Source organism: Engystomops pustulosus, chromosome 2 (genome assembly GCF_040894005.1).
Source record: "Engystomops pustulosus chromosome 2, aEngPut4.maternal, whole genome shotgun sequence".
Lineage (NCBI taxonomy): Eukaryota > Metazoa > Chordata > Amphibia > Anura > Leptodactylidae > Engystomops > Engystomops pustulosus.
Genome location: NC_092412.1, coordinates 263,984,839 through 264,004,541, shown reverse-complemented (window position 1 = coordinate 264,004,541; position 19,703 = coordinate 263,984,839). Strand labels below are relative to the sequence as shown.

Below are 19,703 nucleotides of genomic sequence, written 5' to 3'. Positions count from 1 at the left end.
GCACCAGTTTTCTGGTACTATATACTGATAGAAGATCTTTGTATCTTGTACATGTTACAAAGTGTCTGCACCAGATTTCTGGTACTATATACTGATAGAAGGTCTTTGTATCCTGTACATGTTATAAAGTGTCTGCGCCAGTTTTCTGGTACTATATACTGATAGAAGATCTTTGTATCTTGTACATGTTATAAAGTGTCTGCACCAGTTTTCTGGTACTATAAACTGATAGAAGATCTTTGTATCCTGTACATGTTATAAAGTGTCTGCACCAGTTTTCTGGTACTATATACTGATAGAAGGTCTTTGTATCTTGTACATGTTATAAAGTGTCTGCACCAGTTATCTGGTACTATATACTGATAGAAGGTCTTTGTAACTTGTACATGTTATAAAGTGTCTGCGCCAGTTTTCTGGTACTATATACTGATAGAAGATCGTTTTATCTTGTACATGTTACAAAGTGTCTGCACCAGTTTTCTGGTACTATATACTGATAGAAGATCTTTGTATCTTGTACATCATATAAAGTGTCTGCACCAGTTATCTGGTACTATATACTGATAGAAGATCTTTGTATCTTGTACATGTTATAAAGTGTCTGCGCCAGTTTTCTGGTACTATATACTGATAGAAGGTCTTTGTATCCTGTACATGTTATAAAGTGTCTGCGCCAGATTTCTGGTACTATATACTGATAGAAGGTATTTGTATCTTGTACATGTTATAAAGTGTCTGCACCAGTTTTCTGGTACTATATACTGATAGAAGATCTTTGTATCTTGTACATGTTACAAAGTGTCTGCACCAGATTTCTGGTACTATATACTGATAGAAGGTCTTTGTATCCTGTACATGTTATAAAGTGTCTGCGCCAGTTTTCTGGTACTATATACTGATAGAAGATCTTTGTATCTTGTACATGTTATAAAGTGTCTGCACCAGTTTTCTGGTACTATAAACTGATAGAAGATCTTTGTATCCTGTACATGTTATAAAGTGTCTGCACCAGTTTTCTGGTACTATATACTGATAGAAGGTCTTTGTATCTTGTACATGTTATAAAGTGTCTGCACCAGTTATCTGGTACTATATACTGATAGAAGGTCTTTGTAACTTGTACATGTTATAAAGTGTCTGCGCCAGTTTTCTGGTACTATATACTGATAGAAGATCGTTTTATCTTGTACATGTTACAAAGTGTCTGCACCAGTTTTCTGGTACTATATACTGATAGAAGATCTTTGTATCTTGTACATGTTACAAAGTGTCTGCACCAGTTTTCTGGTACTATATACTGATAGAAGATCTGTGTATCTTGTACATGTTATAAAGTGTCTGCACCAGTTTTCTGGTACTATATACTGATAGAAGATCTTTGTATCTTGTACATGATATAAAGTGTCTGCACCAGTTTTCTGGTACTATATACTGATAGAAGGTCTTTGTATCTTGTACATGATATAAAGTGTCTGCACCAGTTTTCTGGTACTATATACTGATAGAAGGTATTTGTATCTTGTACATGATATAAAGTGTCTGCACCAGTTTTCTGGTACTATATACTGATAGAAGGTCTTTGTATCTTGTACATGATATAAAGTGTCTGCACCAGTTTTCTGGTACTATATACTGATAGAAGATCTTTGTATCCTGTACATGTTATAAAGTGTCTGCACCAGTTTTCTGGTACTATATACTGATAGAAGTTCTTTGTATCCAGTACATGTAATCATAATGGGGTCATTTACTAAGGGCCCGATTTACGTTTTCCCGACGTGTTACCCGAATATTTCCGATTTGCGCCGATTTTCCCGCAGAGAACGCGACGCTGGATTGCGAATGGACCGGGTAAGTAAATCTGCCCCATTGTGTCTGAATAGACAGAACAAGGTGCACATAAAGGGGCTGTTACTGCTTAGCCGGACCATGCGCCACATTTATTACTGACCTGCGCCAACTCTGCAGAATGAACAAAGTAAAGCAGGAAAATAATGGTGCACACTTCTGGAGCAGAGCAGGGGGCGCCAGATTCATGAAGAACAGGCCCGGTATTCAATAATATGCCACACTATAATAATATAATCTTATTTTATAATATAATCTTCACACTATACAGGACACTCCACTTAGTACAGACTGCACTGTTTTTTTATAAATGTGAGCCACTATGTAACATTTGCTCTGCTCCTCCTGCTCTATAACATTCTACCTGCAGACAGGACACTAAGTGTAATTTGTTCTGCTCCTCCTGCTCTGTGACATTCTACCTGCAGACAGGACACTAGGTGTAAGTTGTTCTGTTCCTCCTGCTCTATAACATTCTACCTGCAGACAGGACACTAGGTGTAATTTGTTCTGCTCCTCCTGCTCTATAACATTCTACCTGCAGACAGGACACTAGGTGTAATTTGTTTTGCTCCTCCTGCTCCATAACATTCTACCTGCAGACAGGACACTAGGTGTAATTTGTTCTGCTTCTCATGCTCTATAACATTCTACCTGCAGACAGGACACTAGGTGTAATTTGTTCTGCTCTTCCTGCTCTATAACATTCTACCTGCAGACAGGACACTAGGTGTAATTTGTTCTGCTCTTCCTGCTCTATAACATTCTACCTGCAGACAGGACACTAGGTGTAATTTGTTTTGCTCCTCCTGCTCCATAACATTCTACCTGCAGACAGGACACTAGGTGTAATTTGTTCTGCTTCTCCTGCTCTATAACATTCTACCTGCAGACAGGACACTAGGTGTAATTTGTTTTGCTCCTCCTGCTCCATAACATTCTACCTGCAGACAGGACACTAGGTGTAATTTGTTCTGCTCCTCCTGCTCTATAACATGCTGCCTACAGATAGAATAGTCCATGACCCCACTGAAGTAAATGAGGTGCTGCCACAATCTGGGTCCTGGGCCTCCATAGAACGATATGTTTGGGTCTCCAGTGCTGGATCTTTGCTCTATGATGCGCTCACACCGAATACACAGAAGTGTTATAATAAATTCATGGGTCTGGGGGCTGACAGACATCTTGTACTTCTTAATGGCCTTAAACCATTTATTAAAAATACAATGAAACTACTAGATGATTGGTATAAAATGATGTCACGCAGAGTTTAATTCATTTTAGTCTTCAAAAGTTAATTAAAAACTTGTGTTGTGACAACATCCGATGGATTGGGGGTCCCGGGTGTCTCATGCGCTCTTCATGCCCGCGTCCGCGCTGTGGTGAGCCCTCTGATGAGTGACAAGTCTGGAAAGGTCGGGAAAGTCTTTGTTGCACTGAGGACACGGATAGTTTTGCAGTCTATGATGCCTGTGGCCTCGCTGGTGTCTGAACAGGTTGGAGCTCTGGGTGAAGGCCTTCCCACACTCGCACACGTACGGCCGCTCTCGTGTGTGCACGCGATGATGCATAATCAGGTGCGACCTACAGTTAAAACTCTTCTCACATCTCAAACACTGAAACGGTTTCTTTGGCAAAGCGTTGGTTTGGTGTCTTCCCCAGTGCACTTTGCCAGCGTGTTCATGGTGGGCATCGTCCTGGGGGGACCCATCAGCCTGTGCCAGGGCATTTGCTTTACTGACTTTGGGTGTTCTGCTTCCATTTGGCGGCTTTTGCAGTGTCCCACGTTTTCTGCACAAGACGTGGACGGAGGTCTCAGCAGTGACGTCTGTCCCCTCAGCGCTGCTTTCTAGGTGGACGTCTGTGGGAGGTAATTCCTGCTTGATCTGAATAATCGATATGTTTTCTACTGTAACACAGAAAAAAAATTAAATAATAAAAATATTCTACAGCACTGATAATAAAAGTAGAGACTTTACTGATTACAGAACAAAAATTGAGTAAATAAGGAAAAAAAAGAAGATTTGTCAGGTGTCTTTAGGGTTATTATCGCTCCTCAGTCCAGAAGGGAGACACAGAAGAGCCGACGGCAATGAGTCCTAAATCCAGCATCGTGTCCACAGATTATTACTGGGGCAACCGCTGCAGTTTGTATTTTTTGGGTGGAGGCACATGAGGTTAGCGGAAAGATTTAAGCACCAAGTTCAAATACAACGAGCAGCAGTGTGAACACGAGACAGTGAAATACAGTCATGGGCCGGCACGAGGGGGTATGGGAGGAAACAATGGACAGACAATGCGATTATCACAGAAGACATTATTATAATGGAGATGGAAATGAATACACAAAGAGCAGCTCAGAGGTAAACATGAATGATGACACAATAAATGGCGTCACCCAACCACTAACCATGGGTGGAAAAAAGGGTTTGTATCATTATTTATTATTGTCGAACAAAAATTCAATAGTTATTAAATTCTTGTGCATAGAAATATAAAACATCCCCTTAAAATAAGACCTAGCGCCGCTTTAGGAGCAAAAACGAATATAAAAGACATTGGGGCTCAATTACTAAGGGTTCGCGGACCGCAATATCCACCTATTTCCAACATGCGCCGCATTTAGAAGGGTTTTTTAGCCCAAGTGACAGAAATGGAGGAATTTAACATTTAAATTTGTGTCGCAAGACAAGGATCTGACCGGGGAAGCGACACATGCAGGATATCGGGTGCAGGATCTTAGTGACTCCCCGCACAGCGCATTATACACAGACAATGCACTTACATGCACCAGGAAGAAGAAGGTGAACTCCTGGGACCTGAGCGGGGAAGCAACACATGCAGGATATCGGGCGCACGATCTTAGTGACTCCCTGCACAGCGCATTATACACAGACAATGCACTTACATGCACCAGGGAGAAGAAGGTGAACTCCGGGGACCTGAGCAGGGAAGTGACACATGCAGGATATCGGGAGCAGGATCTTAGTGACTCCCCGCACAGCACATTATACACGGACAATGCACTTACATGCACCAGGGAGAAGAAGGTGAACTCCGGGGACCTGAGCAGGGAAGTGACACATGCAGGATATCAGGCGCAGGATCTTAGTGACTCCCCGCACAGCGCATTATACACAGACAATGCACTTACATGCACCAGGAAGAAGAAGGTGAACTCCGGGGACCTGAGTGGGGAAGCGACACATGCAGGATATCGGCCGCACGGTCTTAGTGACTCCCCTCACAGCACATTATACACGGACAATGCACTTACATGCACCAGGAAGAAGGTGAACTCCTGGGACCTGAGCGGGGAAGCGACACAGGCAGGATATCGGGCGCAGGTTCTAAGTGACTCCCCGCACAGCGCATTATACACGGACAATGCACTTACATGCACCAGGAAGAAGAAGGTGAACTCCGGGGACCTGAGCGGGGAAGTGACACATGCAGGATATCAGGCGCAGGATCTTAGTGACTACCCGCACAGCGCATTATACACGGACATTGCACTTACATGCACCAGGAAGAAGAAGGTGAACTCCAGGGACCTGAGCGGGGAAGCGACACATGCAGGATATCAGGCGCAGGATCTTACTGACTCCTCGCACAGCGCATTATACACGAACAATGCACTTACATGCACCAGGAAGAAGAAGGTGAACTCCAGGGACCTGAGCGGGGAAGCGACACATGCAGGATATCAGGCGCAGGATCTTAGTGACTCCTCGCACAGCGCATTATACACGGACAATGCACTTACATGCACCAGGAAGAAGAAGGTGAACTCCAGGGACCTGAGCGGGGAAGTGACACATGCAGGATATCGGGCGCAGGATCTTAGTGACTCCCCACACAGCGCATTATACACGGACAATGCACTTACATGCACCAGGAAGAAGAAGGTGAACTCCGGGGACCTGAGCGGGGAAGCGACACATGCAGGATATCGGGGGCAGGATCTTAGTGACTACCCGCACAGCGCATTATACACGGACAATGTACTTACATGCACCAGGAAGAAGAAGGTGAACTCCAGGGACCTGAGCGGGGAAGCGACACATGCAGGATATCAGGTGCAGGATCTTAGTGACTCCCCGCACAGCGCATTATACACGGACAATGCACTTACATGCACCAGGAAGAAGAAGGTGAACTCCGGGGACCTGAGCGGGGAAGTGACACATGCAGGATATCAGGCGCAGGATCTTAGTGACTACCCGCACAGCGCATTATACACGGACATTGCACTTACATGCACCAGGAAGAAGAAGGTGAACTCCAGGGACCTGAGCGGGGAAGCGACACATGCAGGATATCAGGCGCAGGATCTTACTGACTCCTCGCACAGCGCATTATACACGAACAATGCACTTACATGCACCAGGAAGAAGAAGGTGAACTCCAGGGACCTGAGCGGGGAAGCGACACATGCAGGATATCAGGCGCAGGATCTTAGTGACTCCTCGCACAGCGCATTATACACGGACAATGCACTTACATGCACCAGGAAGAAGAAGGTGAACTCCAGGGACCTGAGCGGGGAAGTGACACATGCAGGATATCGGGCGCAGGATCTTAGTGACTCCCCACACAGCGCATTATACACGGACAATGCACTTACATGCACAAGGAAGAAGAAGGTGAACTCCGGGGACCTGAGCGGGGAAGCGACACATGCAGGATATCGGGGGCAGGATCTTAGTGACTACCCGCACAGCGCATTATACACGGACAATGTACTTACATGCACCAGGAAGAAGAAGGTGAACTCCAGGGACCTGAGCGGGGAAGCGACACATGCAGGATATCAGGTGCAGGATCTTAGTGACTCCCCGCACAGCGCATTATACACGGACAATGCACTTACATGCACCAGGAAGAAGAAGGTGAACTCCGGGACCTGAGCGGGGAAGTGACACATGCAGGATATCGGACGCAGGATCTTAGTGACTCCCCGCACAGCGCATTATACACGGACAATGCACTTACATGCACCAGGAAGAAGAAGGTGAACTCCGGGAACCTGAGCGAGGAAGCGACACAAGCAGGAAATTGGGCGCACAATCTTCTTGAATCACGGCAGATGTGCATCCCAGCGGACATTCCGAATAGCGCAGGTCCGGGGAAGTAAATGTGCCCCATTATCTTATTTTGGTAACAAGAGATGCAGTCTCCAGGGTGAACACAGGGGGAGAAGCAGTGCTATGTGCATGCTCCCCTCTCTGCTCAGTAATAGTAACTACAGGAAGCAGCTACTTCGACAAGCATGAGTTAAGGTCCAGGTTTGCCCTCATGATCCCACAGGCCATCTCCTCCCCCTGCAGCTGCTCAGTAAAATAAAGAAGAATTTAGTGTCCACATAGTATTATCAACAAGAGGTGGGCCCTGCATACCACCCCCATCTCTCTGGGATTTATAAAGGCTACAGTCAGGTTAATGAAGAGAAAATGGCAAGGTCAGCACAGTCAGGATGAAAGTTCCCAGTCAGTGCTGTGTCTCCTCTGTCCTCCTGCATGTCAGTAGCTGCCTTCTTATCATTGGCTGTACTTCAACCTCAACCCCTGTCCTGGGAAGAGTGATGCCATTTGTTGAAAAACCTGTCTGAAACATCCATCATAGCAGGAAGTTTGCACAGTAGGACACATTTACTAAAAACAGGGCACGCTGCACTATGTGCATGAATCTGGCACCCTCTGCATAGCTCGGACACAGTGCACTAGTAAGGACGCACAGGCCCTTAATAAATTTGTTTATAGTTTTTCTAAAACCGAATACAAGCTTTCTGTGTAAAAATGTGTAGGTGTACACTCACCGGCCACTTTATTAGGTCCACCTGTCCAACTGCTCGTTAACACTTAACTTCTAATCAGCCAATCACATGGCGGCAGTGCATTTAGGCATGTAGACATGGTCAGGACAATCTCCTGCAGTTCTCCCGAGCATCAGTATGGGGAAGAAAGGTGATTTGTGGCCTTTGAACGTGGCATGGTTGTTGGTGCCAGAAGGGCTGGTCTGAGTATTTCAGAAACTGCTGATCTACTGGGATTTTCACGCACAACCATCTCTAGGGTTTACAGAGAATGGTCCGAAAAAGAAAAAACATCCAGTGAGCGGCAGTTCTGTGGGCGGAAATGCCTTGTTGATGCCAGAGGTCAGAGGAGAATGGGCAGACTGGTTCGAGCTGATAGAAAGGCAACAGTGACTGAAATCGCCACCCGTTACAACCAAGGTAGGCAGAAGAGCATCTCTGAACGCACAGTACGTCCAACTCTGAGGCAGATGGGCTACAGCAGCAGAAGACCACACCGGGTGCCACTCCTTTCAGCTAAGAACAGGAAACTGAGGCTACAATTTGCACAAGCTCATCGAAATTGGACAGTAGAAGATTGGAAAAACGTTGCCTGGTCTGATGAGTCTCGATTTTTGCTGCGACATTCGGATGGTAGGGTCAGAATTTGGCATCAACAACATGAAAGCATGGATCCATCCTGCCTTGTATCAGCGGCTCAGGCTGGTGGTGGTGGTGTCATGGTGTGGGGAATATTTGCCTACCTGAGTATTGTTGCTGACCATGTCCATCCCTTTATGAGCACAATGTACCCTGTAACATCTGATGGCTACTTTCAGCAGGATAATGCGCCATGTCATAAAGCTGGAATCATCTCAGACTGGTTTCTTGAACATGACAATGAGGTCACTGGACACAAATGGCCTCCACAGTCACCAGATCTCAATCCAATAGAGCATCTTTGGGATGTGGTGGAACGGGAGATTGGCATCATGGATGTGCAGCCGACAAATCTGCGGCAACTGTGTGATGCCATCATGTCACTATGGAGCAAAATCTCTGAGGAGCTTCCAGCACCTTGTTGTATCTATGCCACGAAGAATTGAGGCAGTTCTGAAGGCAAAAGGGGGTCCAACCCGTTACTAGCATGGTGGACCTAATAAAGTGGCTGGTGAGTGTATATGTGCGAGTGTGTAATAATAAGTGTATAAATCATTGTGCCTGTAATGCATGTTAGTGTATAAAACAGACAGCTTAGGGTTGGTAGACTTTATTTAGTGTGCCATCGTATGTCCATTATAGGATGTACAGTGCTTTGTCTCCCCCTGCCTTGCTCTGCACTAGATGTCTGTAGAAGCAGTAAAGCAGAGGAGAGGGTTCAGCCTGAGATTCTGTCACCCGATTGGCTGTGCGGCTTGTGCACATTCATGTGCTCTGGCCTCAGTTCCATTAGCCACCATGGGAGAAGCTGGAGAAGACTAAATTGCCCGCCCGTACCGTACTGTAGCGGGCAACAGCAGCGCACGGGGAGAGGAGGAGGTGGTGAGCGCAGCTCACCCCCGCCCCTCTCCATAGGAAGTAATGGCGCACGGCACCGTACTACGGGTAAAGATAGGACAGGTCCGATCTTTTTCCCGGGTACGGAGCGGTACGGTGCCGCACGTGTGAGAGTAAGGCTTTTAGATACATCAAGCTACAAAAAAAGGATGCAGCACGCTATGGGAATTGCTCTATCCAGCTGGTCTAAAACTTAGTGTTGCCCAATTAACTTCAGAGTTCCACTTTAAGCTTACCTCCCATGTAAAAGCCTTCGGAGCTACACTCTCATTCATATCCTGTGCTTCACCAATGTCACAGAAGGAATTCTGTAAAATCAGAAATTGGTGGTGCGGAAGATTGTCCTTGCTTAACTTGAATAAAGGGGATTGGCTAATAAGCAGAAGATCAGTGTGGAAAGTGCCGTAGGGCTGGGGTAGATGCTGCAATTCAGTAATCTGGATGTGAGGTTATGTAGCAGAGGAGTAGGCATGGAGCACAAGTGCTATGGACAATGGTGGATTACATTTTCCCCATTTGTCCTCATTATTCTAAGTTTGTGGCGAGACATTCAGAGAATTTTCTTTCCCCCAATCTTCTTAGATACTTTGACAAGTTCCTCTTTGACCACAGATGGGAAATACACAACTACCGTACCAACCCTAATGTACCTAACCCACTAGCATAGGACCTAAAGGTTTATCAGGCTAAAATGTGAACAGGCTGAAACAGCTGGGATGTAAAAAATATAGAACCAGGCTCAAAATGGATCTACAGTAGTAAAGGCCTGCACGTCACTCCACTGGGTGTGCAAGAGGGTGCTGAAGTAGGGGACCAGGCCGATAAGTCTAATAATAATGTATGTATTAATAACAAAATGTATCTACACACCTGTCGGTAACATCTATTTACCCTTTACCAGAAGGGCTTGTAATGAAAGCGATAGCAGTAGGGACCTACATGAGGATCTCTCCTAACACAACCATGTCCTGAAAGTACAGAGCAGGCGGCATAAAACAAAGAAACTATTTCCTGGTAGGAATTTGTTCTATTAATTTAACTAATAAAATATTAACATACAAGAGATAATTTAGGCTTGGCATGATCATCTACATAGTCCTTGACGTCTTCTATGGCTCGTACATACGGACCATCCACAGGAAGCTGCACGTTGCTTAGCTGTCGGGGCACACAATGGCGTCCCCCAGGTGAAGCCGCTGGTGTCGGAGCAAGGACGAGTTGACCTTGAAGCTTTTTCCACATTGATTACAGGAGAAAGGTCTTTCTTCAGTGTGGGTCTTCTGATGGATGTACAGATAGGAGCTCTGACTAAAGCCCTTCCCACATTTGTTACATATATATGGCTTTTCACCCATGTGAACTCGCTGGTGGCGGACAAGGGTAGAGTTCACACGGAAACATTTGCCACAATAGCCACAAGTGTAGGGTCTTTCTCCCGTGTGTGTCCTTTGGTGAATGAGAAGGTAGGAGCTTTGGGTAAAGGTTTTGCCACAGTCACCACAGATGTAAGGGCGCTCACCCCGATGGGCTCTCTGATGTCTAAACAGGCTCGAACTCTGAGTGAAGGTCTTTCCACACTCACACACATAGGGCCTTTCTCGAGTGTGCACTCGCTGATGCATAATGAGGTGGGACTGACAGTGGAAGCTTTTATCACACCTCATACACGAAAAACGCTTCTTCGCAGGGCGTTTTCTCACCGTTTTTCCCAGAAGGGTCTTGACTTGTTCGTTGAAGTGCTCAAGTCTTGAAGTGTGCTTAGGGTTGATTCTCCCATGTGTCACCAGGAGGTGCCTGTCATCAAACCTGCGCCGTTCTTCTTTTTCCATTGATTGCTTTGCACAGACATCAGTGTCCACAGCCCTATTTTGTGGTTGATGGTCGGTGAGGGATCGTTCTTGCTTGATATGAATTATGGACATATTTTCGACTGAAACACAGAGAAAAAAAAAATAAAAACTACTGAAGTTCCACCAACTCAAAATATATAAAAAGTTCTTTTAGGGTGGGTGAAGTAGAGGGGTGACTTCCGGCACAAGGTGCATGACCTAGAATAAAGCGTACTGGTGACTGTGGAACATGAGGAGAGACACCACGGGACCTATAGCTATTGTCAGGCATCTTTACCCCATGGATTGGACAGTTCTTCTGACCACGAGTCAATAGAACAATTACTTGCCTCTATCACCAAGTTATCCTCTACCTCATCTGTTTTTGGAGTAAAGGGAAAAAATGTTTTGTTCTAAAACCATTTATGGTGTCCCGTATGCAGGTGTCCTCTTCCTCCTGACCGATGCTACTGAAAGTGAAAGCAGATCCTTTCCGCTGCAGCATAACGTGCCCCAGATCTGTAATCTATGAAGAAGATCGGAGGAGCAGTTATGGTAAGATAGCCACACAGTTCCAAGTCTGGGCCATGATGTACATCATAGCTAGAGAAGTCTTTGATACTCCTGGTGATTGGATTCCTTTTCTGATTGTGTGGACACCTAGGACTACACAGACCGTTCCCATAACTTAGAGGAGAGACAGGTCTAATACTACAAATGTCCCAGTCTGATAATATTCCCATGACCTGCAGGTTGCTCCCCCGTACCTCCACATCTTCACACTTCATGGATCATGCGGCAGGGAGTCCATGTCCCACCTTAAATAATAGTCAACAATGGAACATAGGACTCTAGTCCAGCGACAACTTCATGTGCAATAAAAGTGGATGTAAATGATAGACCCATCTCAGGATGTCATGTCCATGGGAAGCAGCAGATTGTCCTTCATTGTACTTTATAAACCATCACTAACTTTCCAACAAGCTCCATAAATAAAAAGTACAAGTGACTAACCCTGACCCTGACCGGGGCTAAACAGACAGAAGATCTTCCGTCTCCATAAACCAGCACTAACTTTATACTATACAAAAACTGACAAAGCTCTACGTGTCCAAGCCAGCAGATGCTCAATGCATGGACACTGCCTGGAAGCCGAAGTACAGAAGAAAGAGGCTTAGATGAAGTAAAGTGGATTCCACCAGATCCATCTTCTGTATCGATGCTATGAACCACGATGTCTCTGCTGAATCCGGCTTGTGCTCTCAAGAGGAACTATGGGTAACATAATAGTGGGAGCTGGATGAGAGAGGACATACAGAATTTGATGGCGCTCTATAAAGAGAGATTTGTGTATAATAACAATAATCTACTACTGGGATGAGCTCACGTGGTCCAAGACCTTCGGAAATATTTTCCAATTGTCTTAGGTGAGCGGAGTCCTGGCCCACAAACGTGTGCACAATCTCCCAGACCCTGCCAGCGTCCTTACACAGGAGAGCCCCAGAAGAACGGAGAGACAGGTAAGTACTTGCAACTGCAGGCCAAATGGCACAGCCAATACAGAAGACGCTCTACTACAGTCACCGTCACAGGTTTACATGGACGGATCACCTTTCCCATGTTTGCCTCATGTATGAATTATGCCTCTTGCCGATGGAGAAGGTCCCTGCACATTGAGAGGGGTCCACAACGATCAGACATGGACAGTAAGGGGGAATACTCTGCCCATGTCACCCTTTATGGAGTACGGCGCTCGGCAATCTCCGTCAGCTCCATAGATATGAATGGGGCAGCCCGCTCATGGTCAGCGACAAGGGGTCCAAACTGGGGTACATCGGACCCCACCAGACACCCATTCTTGTGTTCTGAGGGTCCCATCAATGAGACCCCCCATGAACGGCAAGTAAGTAAAAATAGACATTTTTTGGAAATTACTAGAAGGCAGGATTTGAATTTGCTCGTTTGATATCACACTCAGCAGCACAAACTGTGGGGAGGAACAACTTCACCTGTTATTACCTCACAAGCCAGAAAATGCTTAGAATACGGCTATATAGAGAGCATTAAAGTATAACCCTACAATAACCTCCACACAACAAGTAGGAAAACAACTATTAAAGGAGATCTACCACCAGGATGTAGGATGGTAAACCCAGAACTGACATACTGGTGTGTGCTCCCCCCTCTAGTACTGACATACTGGTGTGTGCTCCTCCCTCTGGTACTGACATACTGGTGTGTGCTCCCCCCTCTGGTACTGACATACTGGTGTGTGCTCCTCCCTCTGGTACTGACATACTGGTGTGTGCTCCCCCCTCTGGTACTGACATACTGGTGTGTGCTCCCCCCTCTGGTACTGACATACTGGTGTGTGCTCCCCCCTCTGGTACTGACATACTGGTGTGTGCTCCCCCCTCTGGTACTGACATACTGGTGTGTGCTCCCCCCTCTGGTACTGACATACTGGTGTGTGCTCCCCCCTCTGGTACTGACATACTGGTGTGCGCTCCCCCCTCTGGTACTGACATACTGGTGTGCGCTCCCCCCCTCTGGTACTGACATACTGGTGTGCGCTCCCCCCCTCTGGTACTGACATACTGGTGTGCGCTCCCCCCCCTCTGGTACTGACATACTGGTGTGCGCTCCCCCCCTCTGGTACTGACATACTGGTGTGCGCTCCCCCCCTCTGGTACTGACATACTGGTGTGCGCTCCCCCCCTCTGGTACTGACATACTGGTGTGCGCTCCCCCCCTCTGGTACTGACATACTGGTGTGTGCTCCCCCCTCTGGTACTGACATACTGGTGTGCGCTCCCCCCCTCTGGTACTGACATACTGGGGTGTGCTCCTCCCTCTGTTACTGACATACTGGTGTGTGCTCCCCCCTCTGGTACTGACATACTGGTGTGTGCTCCTCCCTCTGGTACTGACATACTGGTGTGTGCTCCCCCCCCCTCTGGTACTGACATACTGGTGTGTGCTCCCCCCTCTGGTACTGACATACTGGTGTGTGCTCCTCCCTCTGGTACTGACATACTGGTGTGTGCTCCTCCCTCTGGTACTGACATACTGGTGTGTGCTCCCCCCCCTCTGGTACTGACATACTGGGGTGTGCTCCCCCCTCTGGTACTGACATACTGGTGTGTGCTCCTAGCTCTGGTACTGACATACTGGTGTGCTCCCCCTCTGGTACTGACATACTGGTGTGCGCTCCCCCCTCTGGCAGGATCTGCTCTTCTTTAAGCTTCCTTTGCCCTTGTTTTTAAGAAAAAAAGGCTTTATAATTATGCAAATGAGTCTGAGGGGCTCCAGGGTCCATTAACATCTATGAAGCCGGAAGCCCCTCTGGGGGAGGAGGGGGGATCAGTTTGAGATCCTGTAGGCGGCGCTCTTCGAGTAGGGAGAGGGAGCAGTGTGAACATTTCCGGGTGCCTCGTGCACTGGACTTGGTGATTCCAGTGACGGACGCATTGAGGAGAACTGGTCTGCGCCTTCATGACATTTATACAACCATTTCACATCTCACTCCAGAGGGGATTTTCTGGATGCTGCCGCCGCACTGGACCTTGACAGTATCAAGGCCTGGAAGTTGTTCAGCTGCTTGACAACACACAGAGCTTTATTAGGTCAATTTCTGCCGACATGATGAGGGCTAACCCTTTAAATCTCCTCGATAAGGGCGATGCCAGGCCCCACAAGTGTCTTGCCACATGCTTCTTCAGGGAGTCACAAAGGGCGCGTTTCCTCTTCAGCCGAGTCACTGTGTGAAACAGCTCAGCTCCATCAGAAATGAGAGAAACCTTGGCTGTGTGTGACTAGCTGAAGAGAACTCCTGGGGGATGGGGGAGCGGAGCTGCGGCACACAGTCACTCACATGCCCCGCCAGTCTCCCAGGAAGATGCCAGTAACTATTTTATAAGAGATTTTAACTAGATCTGAGCTTTGAGGCGCTCTATGGTAAAAACCTGACAATAGGTTCCCTTAAATGAGATCGCCCCAAAAGTTTCAAAGAGGCTTCATCAAGGCAGCCAGCACCAAGCACCAAGGGTCTCAGTACACGGATCTACTGCAGAAAGGCACAAGAGAGCGGCTCCATGGACCATCAATGTGCGGTTAAGCCTTTCCCCAAGCCAGAATTAAGGAAATGTCGAGATTGAAGACACATTCCTTCAAGAATTGAGAGAGTTGATAACCCTTCATCTCTCAATAGTCTCAATCCAATCTTCAAGCCAATCAATCTTATTTGAAGAACTGATAGATGTAAATTATCTCCTTGAGATAGGAGGTCCGGATGATCCAACAGGATCCGAGTCTCAGAATAAGTGGAAACCAAGATAACAAGAGAATCTGACTGAAGAATCAGCGTCTTTGAGAGAAGAGCAAAGGAAGAAAAGGCAGAGGAAGCCGCGAGGCCAAGATGAAGCTTTTAGATCCAATTCTGAATCCAGAACTGTAAGAGTCCGATTTCTCTGCCAGCTGAAGAAACAGTTCAGGGAAATAATCGGAATATTCAGAGATCCTTTTAGGTCATTGCTTAGAGAAAGAATATGTAAGATATTGCAGGGATTGGAGCGGCGGTTGTAGTGTCCATCATCCTTCATACACTGCCGATATGTGGATATGGGGGCATTATAGGTGTGTGGGGGCTGCTATAGAGATCAAGACAGAAAAAGGGGCATTTTAGACCAGGGGTTACAGGAAATGCAGGACATTTTAGGAATTGGGGTACGATATGGACTTTTTTCCAGCCACCATGGTAAGCATGGGGTGAAGCAGGTCCCCGGATACAAAGAGGTTGGGAAACACTGCTCTGAGGGATATAAATCATCTTTTGAGAACCAAGAAGGACAACCCAAGACATTTTGCTCTGTTCATCTTCCAGCCCAGTGATGAGAACATTTCTAAGGTTAGAATCATGGAGCTCACATCAGGAGGTCATGGCTATAGGGCACTAGCTGAAGTGAATGAACCTCTAACCTCCATCATACCCTTTGTAACCCTCTTTAGGCTGCACATGGACCTAAGTGAAGAGCCCGAAACTGAAGACGAGAAAGATTTTATAGAACTCCAAGACCTGGGCTGAATGGAGATGTGGTACCACCTCTGCGTGTGCATCTTTTTATGACCTTTGTAGGTGACCTCAAGGTCTCCATTTATAACTTTCTGGGATTTTTGCTGCCGAAACCCCTTCCTCTTGATGAGGCCAATAAAACGTCTTCAGCTGTAGAATCTGGATTCCTGGGGAAATCTTTCTTCTGTTCACAGTTCTCTCAGTGGTTAGCGCCACCTTTTCCATATGTTATATACTATAGTCTACTGGAGCCAGATAAATAAGTAGAAGGAGCAGCACTGTGGATTAAATCTAATGTGGGTGCAGGCTTCAAGGAACTGACTCAGGATCCCATATGCATACAAACTCCAAGGAAGGAAGCAGCACTTCAAGATAAATAGAGAATATGTATTCCACCAGTGGTAAGAGCCGAAATATTCTCTATTTATCTTGGAGTGCTGCTTCCTTCCTTGGAGTTTCTATAGTCTACTGGATATATAGCTGGAATCTGTGCCCAGGTCTAAACGGACATCGCTTCAGGATCTACCAAGAGGCTGGAGACTCTGCACGCTGTGCGCCAGGGAGCATTAGGAGTGATATCTCCTCTCTAGGATTACTGGATAGTAACGGTCTCCAAAGATCTTTAGAGGAGATAAAAGGCAGAGATGCTATTTTAGAGGAACCGGCTATGGGCACATCCAATTTTTTTTTAAGAATCTCATTCCATAAAACTGTATCTTCAGTGAACAGATATTTACGTGTAAAAAAGAAATTAGGGGATTGGCGGTGCGGAGTATCCGGTACAGCACTTTTCTATACTAGAGGAATTCACTTTTAAGCCTCTCGAGCTACACTCTCCTGGACCAGAGTCTCTGCCACCATGGATGGCGTGTTATTCCCCTAACACCTACACATTACCCACCTGCAAAGTCTTCAGTGGAGCTGCCGGCGTAGGCGTCACCATAGCTGCTGACATGTGAGGCCTCCGGGAATATGGTGACACTCGAGTCCTTGCTTGGGTTGGGGCACGGCCTTTGGAAGGCACAAAGGGAGGCTGAAGATGGCGCTCCATACACATGATCCAATGACTCTGGGAAGGAATTGCCGCTGTCCTTCAGGGGGTTGAGGAAGGGATGGGGGTGGTAGGAGTCAGGGTCGGGACTCAGAGAGGGATCTGCCTGGGAATCAGTGTAGGGATCAGCTCTTCGATTCTGGCCAGGGGTAGCTGTAGCGCTGGGAGGGGACTCCTTCCTCTGCACATCTTCTTGATGGATTCCCAGTGCAGTCTCCATTTTTACACTGAAGGAACCTGCAACAAAGATGCCACAGTATAAGGATCAGCACAGCGCGGGCTCATCACTCAGCAGGAGCCGCTTATCATCTACAGAACAGGCAGAGATATGGGCTGCAGATCCCCTCCATAAGGAACTAGTGAGGGTGCGCACCGTTACCAAGGCTCTGCAGCGTCTGCTCGTTGTCGGTCAGGAGGTCGCTGTACAGCTCCCGCTCCTCTCGCTCTAGATGAGTCCAGTCTTCATCTGATAAGTTCACAGCTTGTTCATGAGACGCCGGGCCCTGAAAGAGATTGTGATGTCAAGCACACGCTCCTCGCTGACCTGGAGAGGGGGATCAGAGGTGTCCTGCTGTCTGTACGGGAGGAATCTGCTCCTTCCCGCTTGCAGGGCGCATTAATCCCGTCATTGTCCGGGGGCGATCTTTTACCTCATCTCAGATGGCGCTCACTGTATACAGCCACATGGGGCGCATTGTAATTAAAGGGTTCCCTGACTTATCCAGCTGATGGTATAAAAGGTTACAAATTTCCACCTTCATTAGTTGGAAAACCCTTTACAATTCTGCAATAACAACTGTGATAATATTCACAAAGGAGGGCAGATACTTCCCATTAATTATTAACCCAATCACTTGCATCAGACAGTCTGGAGCCACCTACCAACACAGCTGATATACACTGACCCCATAGCCAGAGACCCCAGAGAGAGCCCGCCTCCCCCCATAGCCAGAGACCCCAGAGAGAGCCCGCCTCCCCCCATAGCCAGAGACCCCAGAGAGAGCCCGCCTCCCCCCATAGCCAGAGACCCCAGAGAGATCCCGCCTCCCCCCATAGCCAGTGACCGCAGAGAGAGCCCGCCTCCCCCCATAGCCAGAGATCCCAGAGAGAGCCCGCCTCCCCCCATAGCCAGAGACCCCAGAGAGAGCCCGCCTCCCCCCATAGCCAGAGACCCCAGAGAGAGCCCGCCTCCCCCCATAGCCAGAGATCCCAGAGAGAGCCCGCCTCCCCCCATAGCCAGAGACCCCAGAGAGAGCCCGCCTCCCCCCATAGCCAGAGACCCCAGAGAGAGCCCGCCTCCCCCCATAGCCAGAGACCCCAGAGAGAGCCCGCCTCCCCCCAGAGCCAGAGACCCCAGAGAGAGCCCGCCTCCCCCCATAGCCAGAGACCCCAGAGAGAGCCCGCCTCCCCCCATAGCCAGAGACCCCAGAGAGAGCCCGCCTCCCCCCAGAGCCAGAGACCCCAGAGAGAGCCCGCCTCCCCCCATAGCCAGAGACCCCAGAGAGAGCCCGCCTCCCCCCATAGCCAGAGACCCCAGAGAGAGCCCGCCTCCCCCCATAGCCAGAGACCCCAGAGAGAGCCCGCCTCCCCCCATAGCCAGAGACCCCAGAGAGAGCCCGCCTCCCCCCATAGCCAGAGACCCCAGAGAGAGCCCGCCTCCCCCCATAGCCAGAGACCCCAGAGAGAGCCCGCCTCCCCCCATAGCCAGAGACCCCAGAGAGAGCCCGCCTCCCCCCATAGCCAGAGACCCCAGAGAGAGCCCGCCTCCCCCCATAGCCAGAGACCACAGAGAGAGCCCGCCTCCCCCCATAGCCAGAGACCCCAGAGAGAGCCCGCCTCCCCCCATAGCCAGAGACCCCAGAGAGAGCCCGCCTCCCCCCATAGCCAGAGACCCCAGAGAGAGCCCGCCTCCCCCCATAGCCAGAGACCCCAGAGAGAGCCCGCCTCCCCCCATAGCCAGAGACCCCAGAGAGAGCCCGCCTCCCCCCATAGCCAGAGACCCCAGAGAGAGCCCGCCTCCCCCCATAGCCAGAGACCCCAGAGAGAGCCCGCCTCCCCCCATAGCCAGAGACCCCAGAGAGATCCCGCCTCCCCCCATAGCCAGAGACCCCAGAGAGATCCCGCCTCCCCCCATAGCCAGAGACCCCAGAGAGATCCCGCCTCCCCCCATAGCCAGAGACCCCAGAGAGATCCCGCCTCCCCCCATAGCCAGAGACCCCAGAGAGAGCCCGCCTCCCCCCATAGCCCGAGACCCCAGAGAGAGCCCCCTCCCCCCATAGCCAGAGACCCCAGAGAGAGCCAGCCTCCCCCCATAGCCAGAGACCCCAGAGAGATCCCGCCTCCCCCCATAGCCAGAGACCCCAGAGAGATCCCGCCTCCCCCCATAGCCAGAGACCCCAGAGAGATCCCGCCTCCCCCCATAGCCAGAGACCCCAGAGAGATCCCGCCTCCCCCCATAGCCAGAGACCCCAGAGAGAGCCCGCCTCCCCCCATAGCCCGAGACCCCAGAGAGAGCCCCCTCCCCCCATAGCCAGAGACCCCAGAGAGAGCCCG

General features: G+C 48.7%; 1 protein-coding gene across 4 annotated transcripts in view; it reads right to left on the bottom strand.

Annotated features, from left to right (window-relative positions):
• Positions 1 to 3,091: 3,091 nt before the first annotated feature.
• The window catches only part of LOC140119713 (uncharacterized), an 18,096-nt gene continuing 1,484 nt past the window's right edge, over positions 3,092 to 19,703 (bottom strand). The window contains exons 4-7 of one of the 4 annotated variants that reach the window (XM_072139048.1): positions 17,530 to 17,653; positions 17,001 to 17,387; positions 10,259 to 11,129; positions 3,632 to 3,757 (exon numbers count right to left, since the gene is read on the bottom strand). In XM_072139048.1, coding sequence (XP_071995149.1) covers positions 10,354 to 11,129; positions 17,001 to 17,387; positions 17,530 to 17,653 — 1,287 coding nt within the window. In that variant the 3' untranslated portion in view covers positions 3,632 to 3,757; positions 10,259 to 10,353. Of the gene's footprint in view, positions 3,758 to 10,258; positions 11,130 to 17,000; positions 17,388 to 17,523; positions 17,654 to 19,703 lie in introns of all 4 variants that reach the window. The other 3 variants (XM_072139047.1, XM_072139050.1, XM_072139049.1) reach the window with 3 other exon arrangements.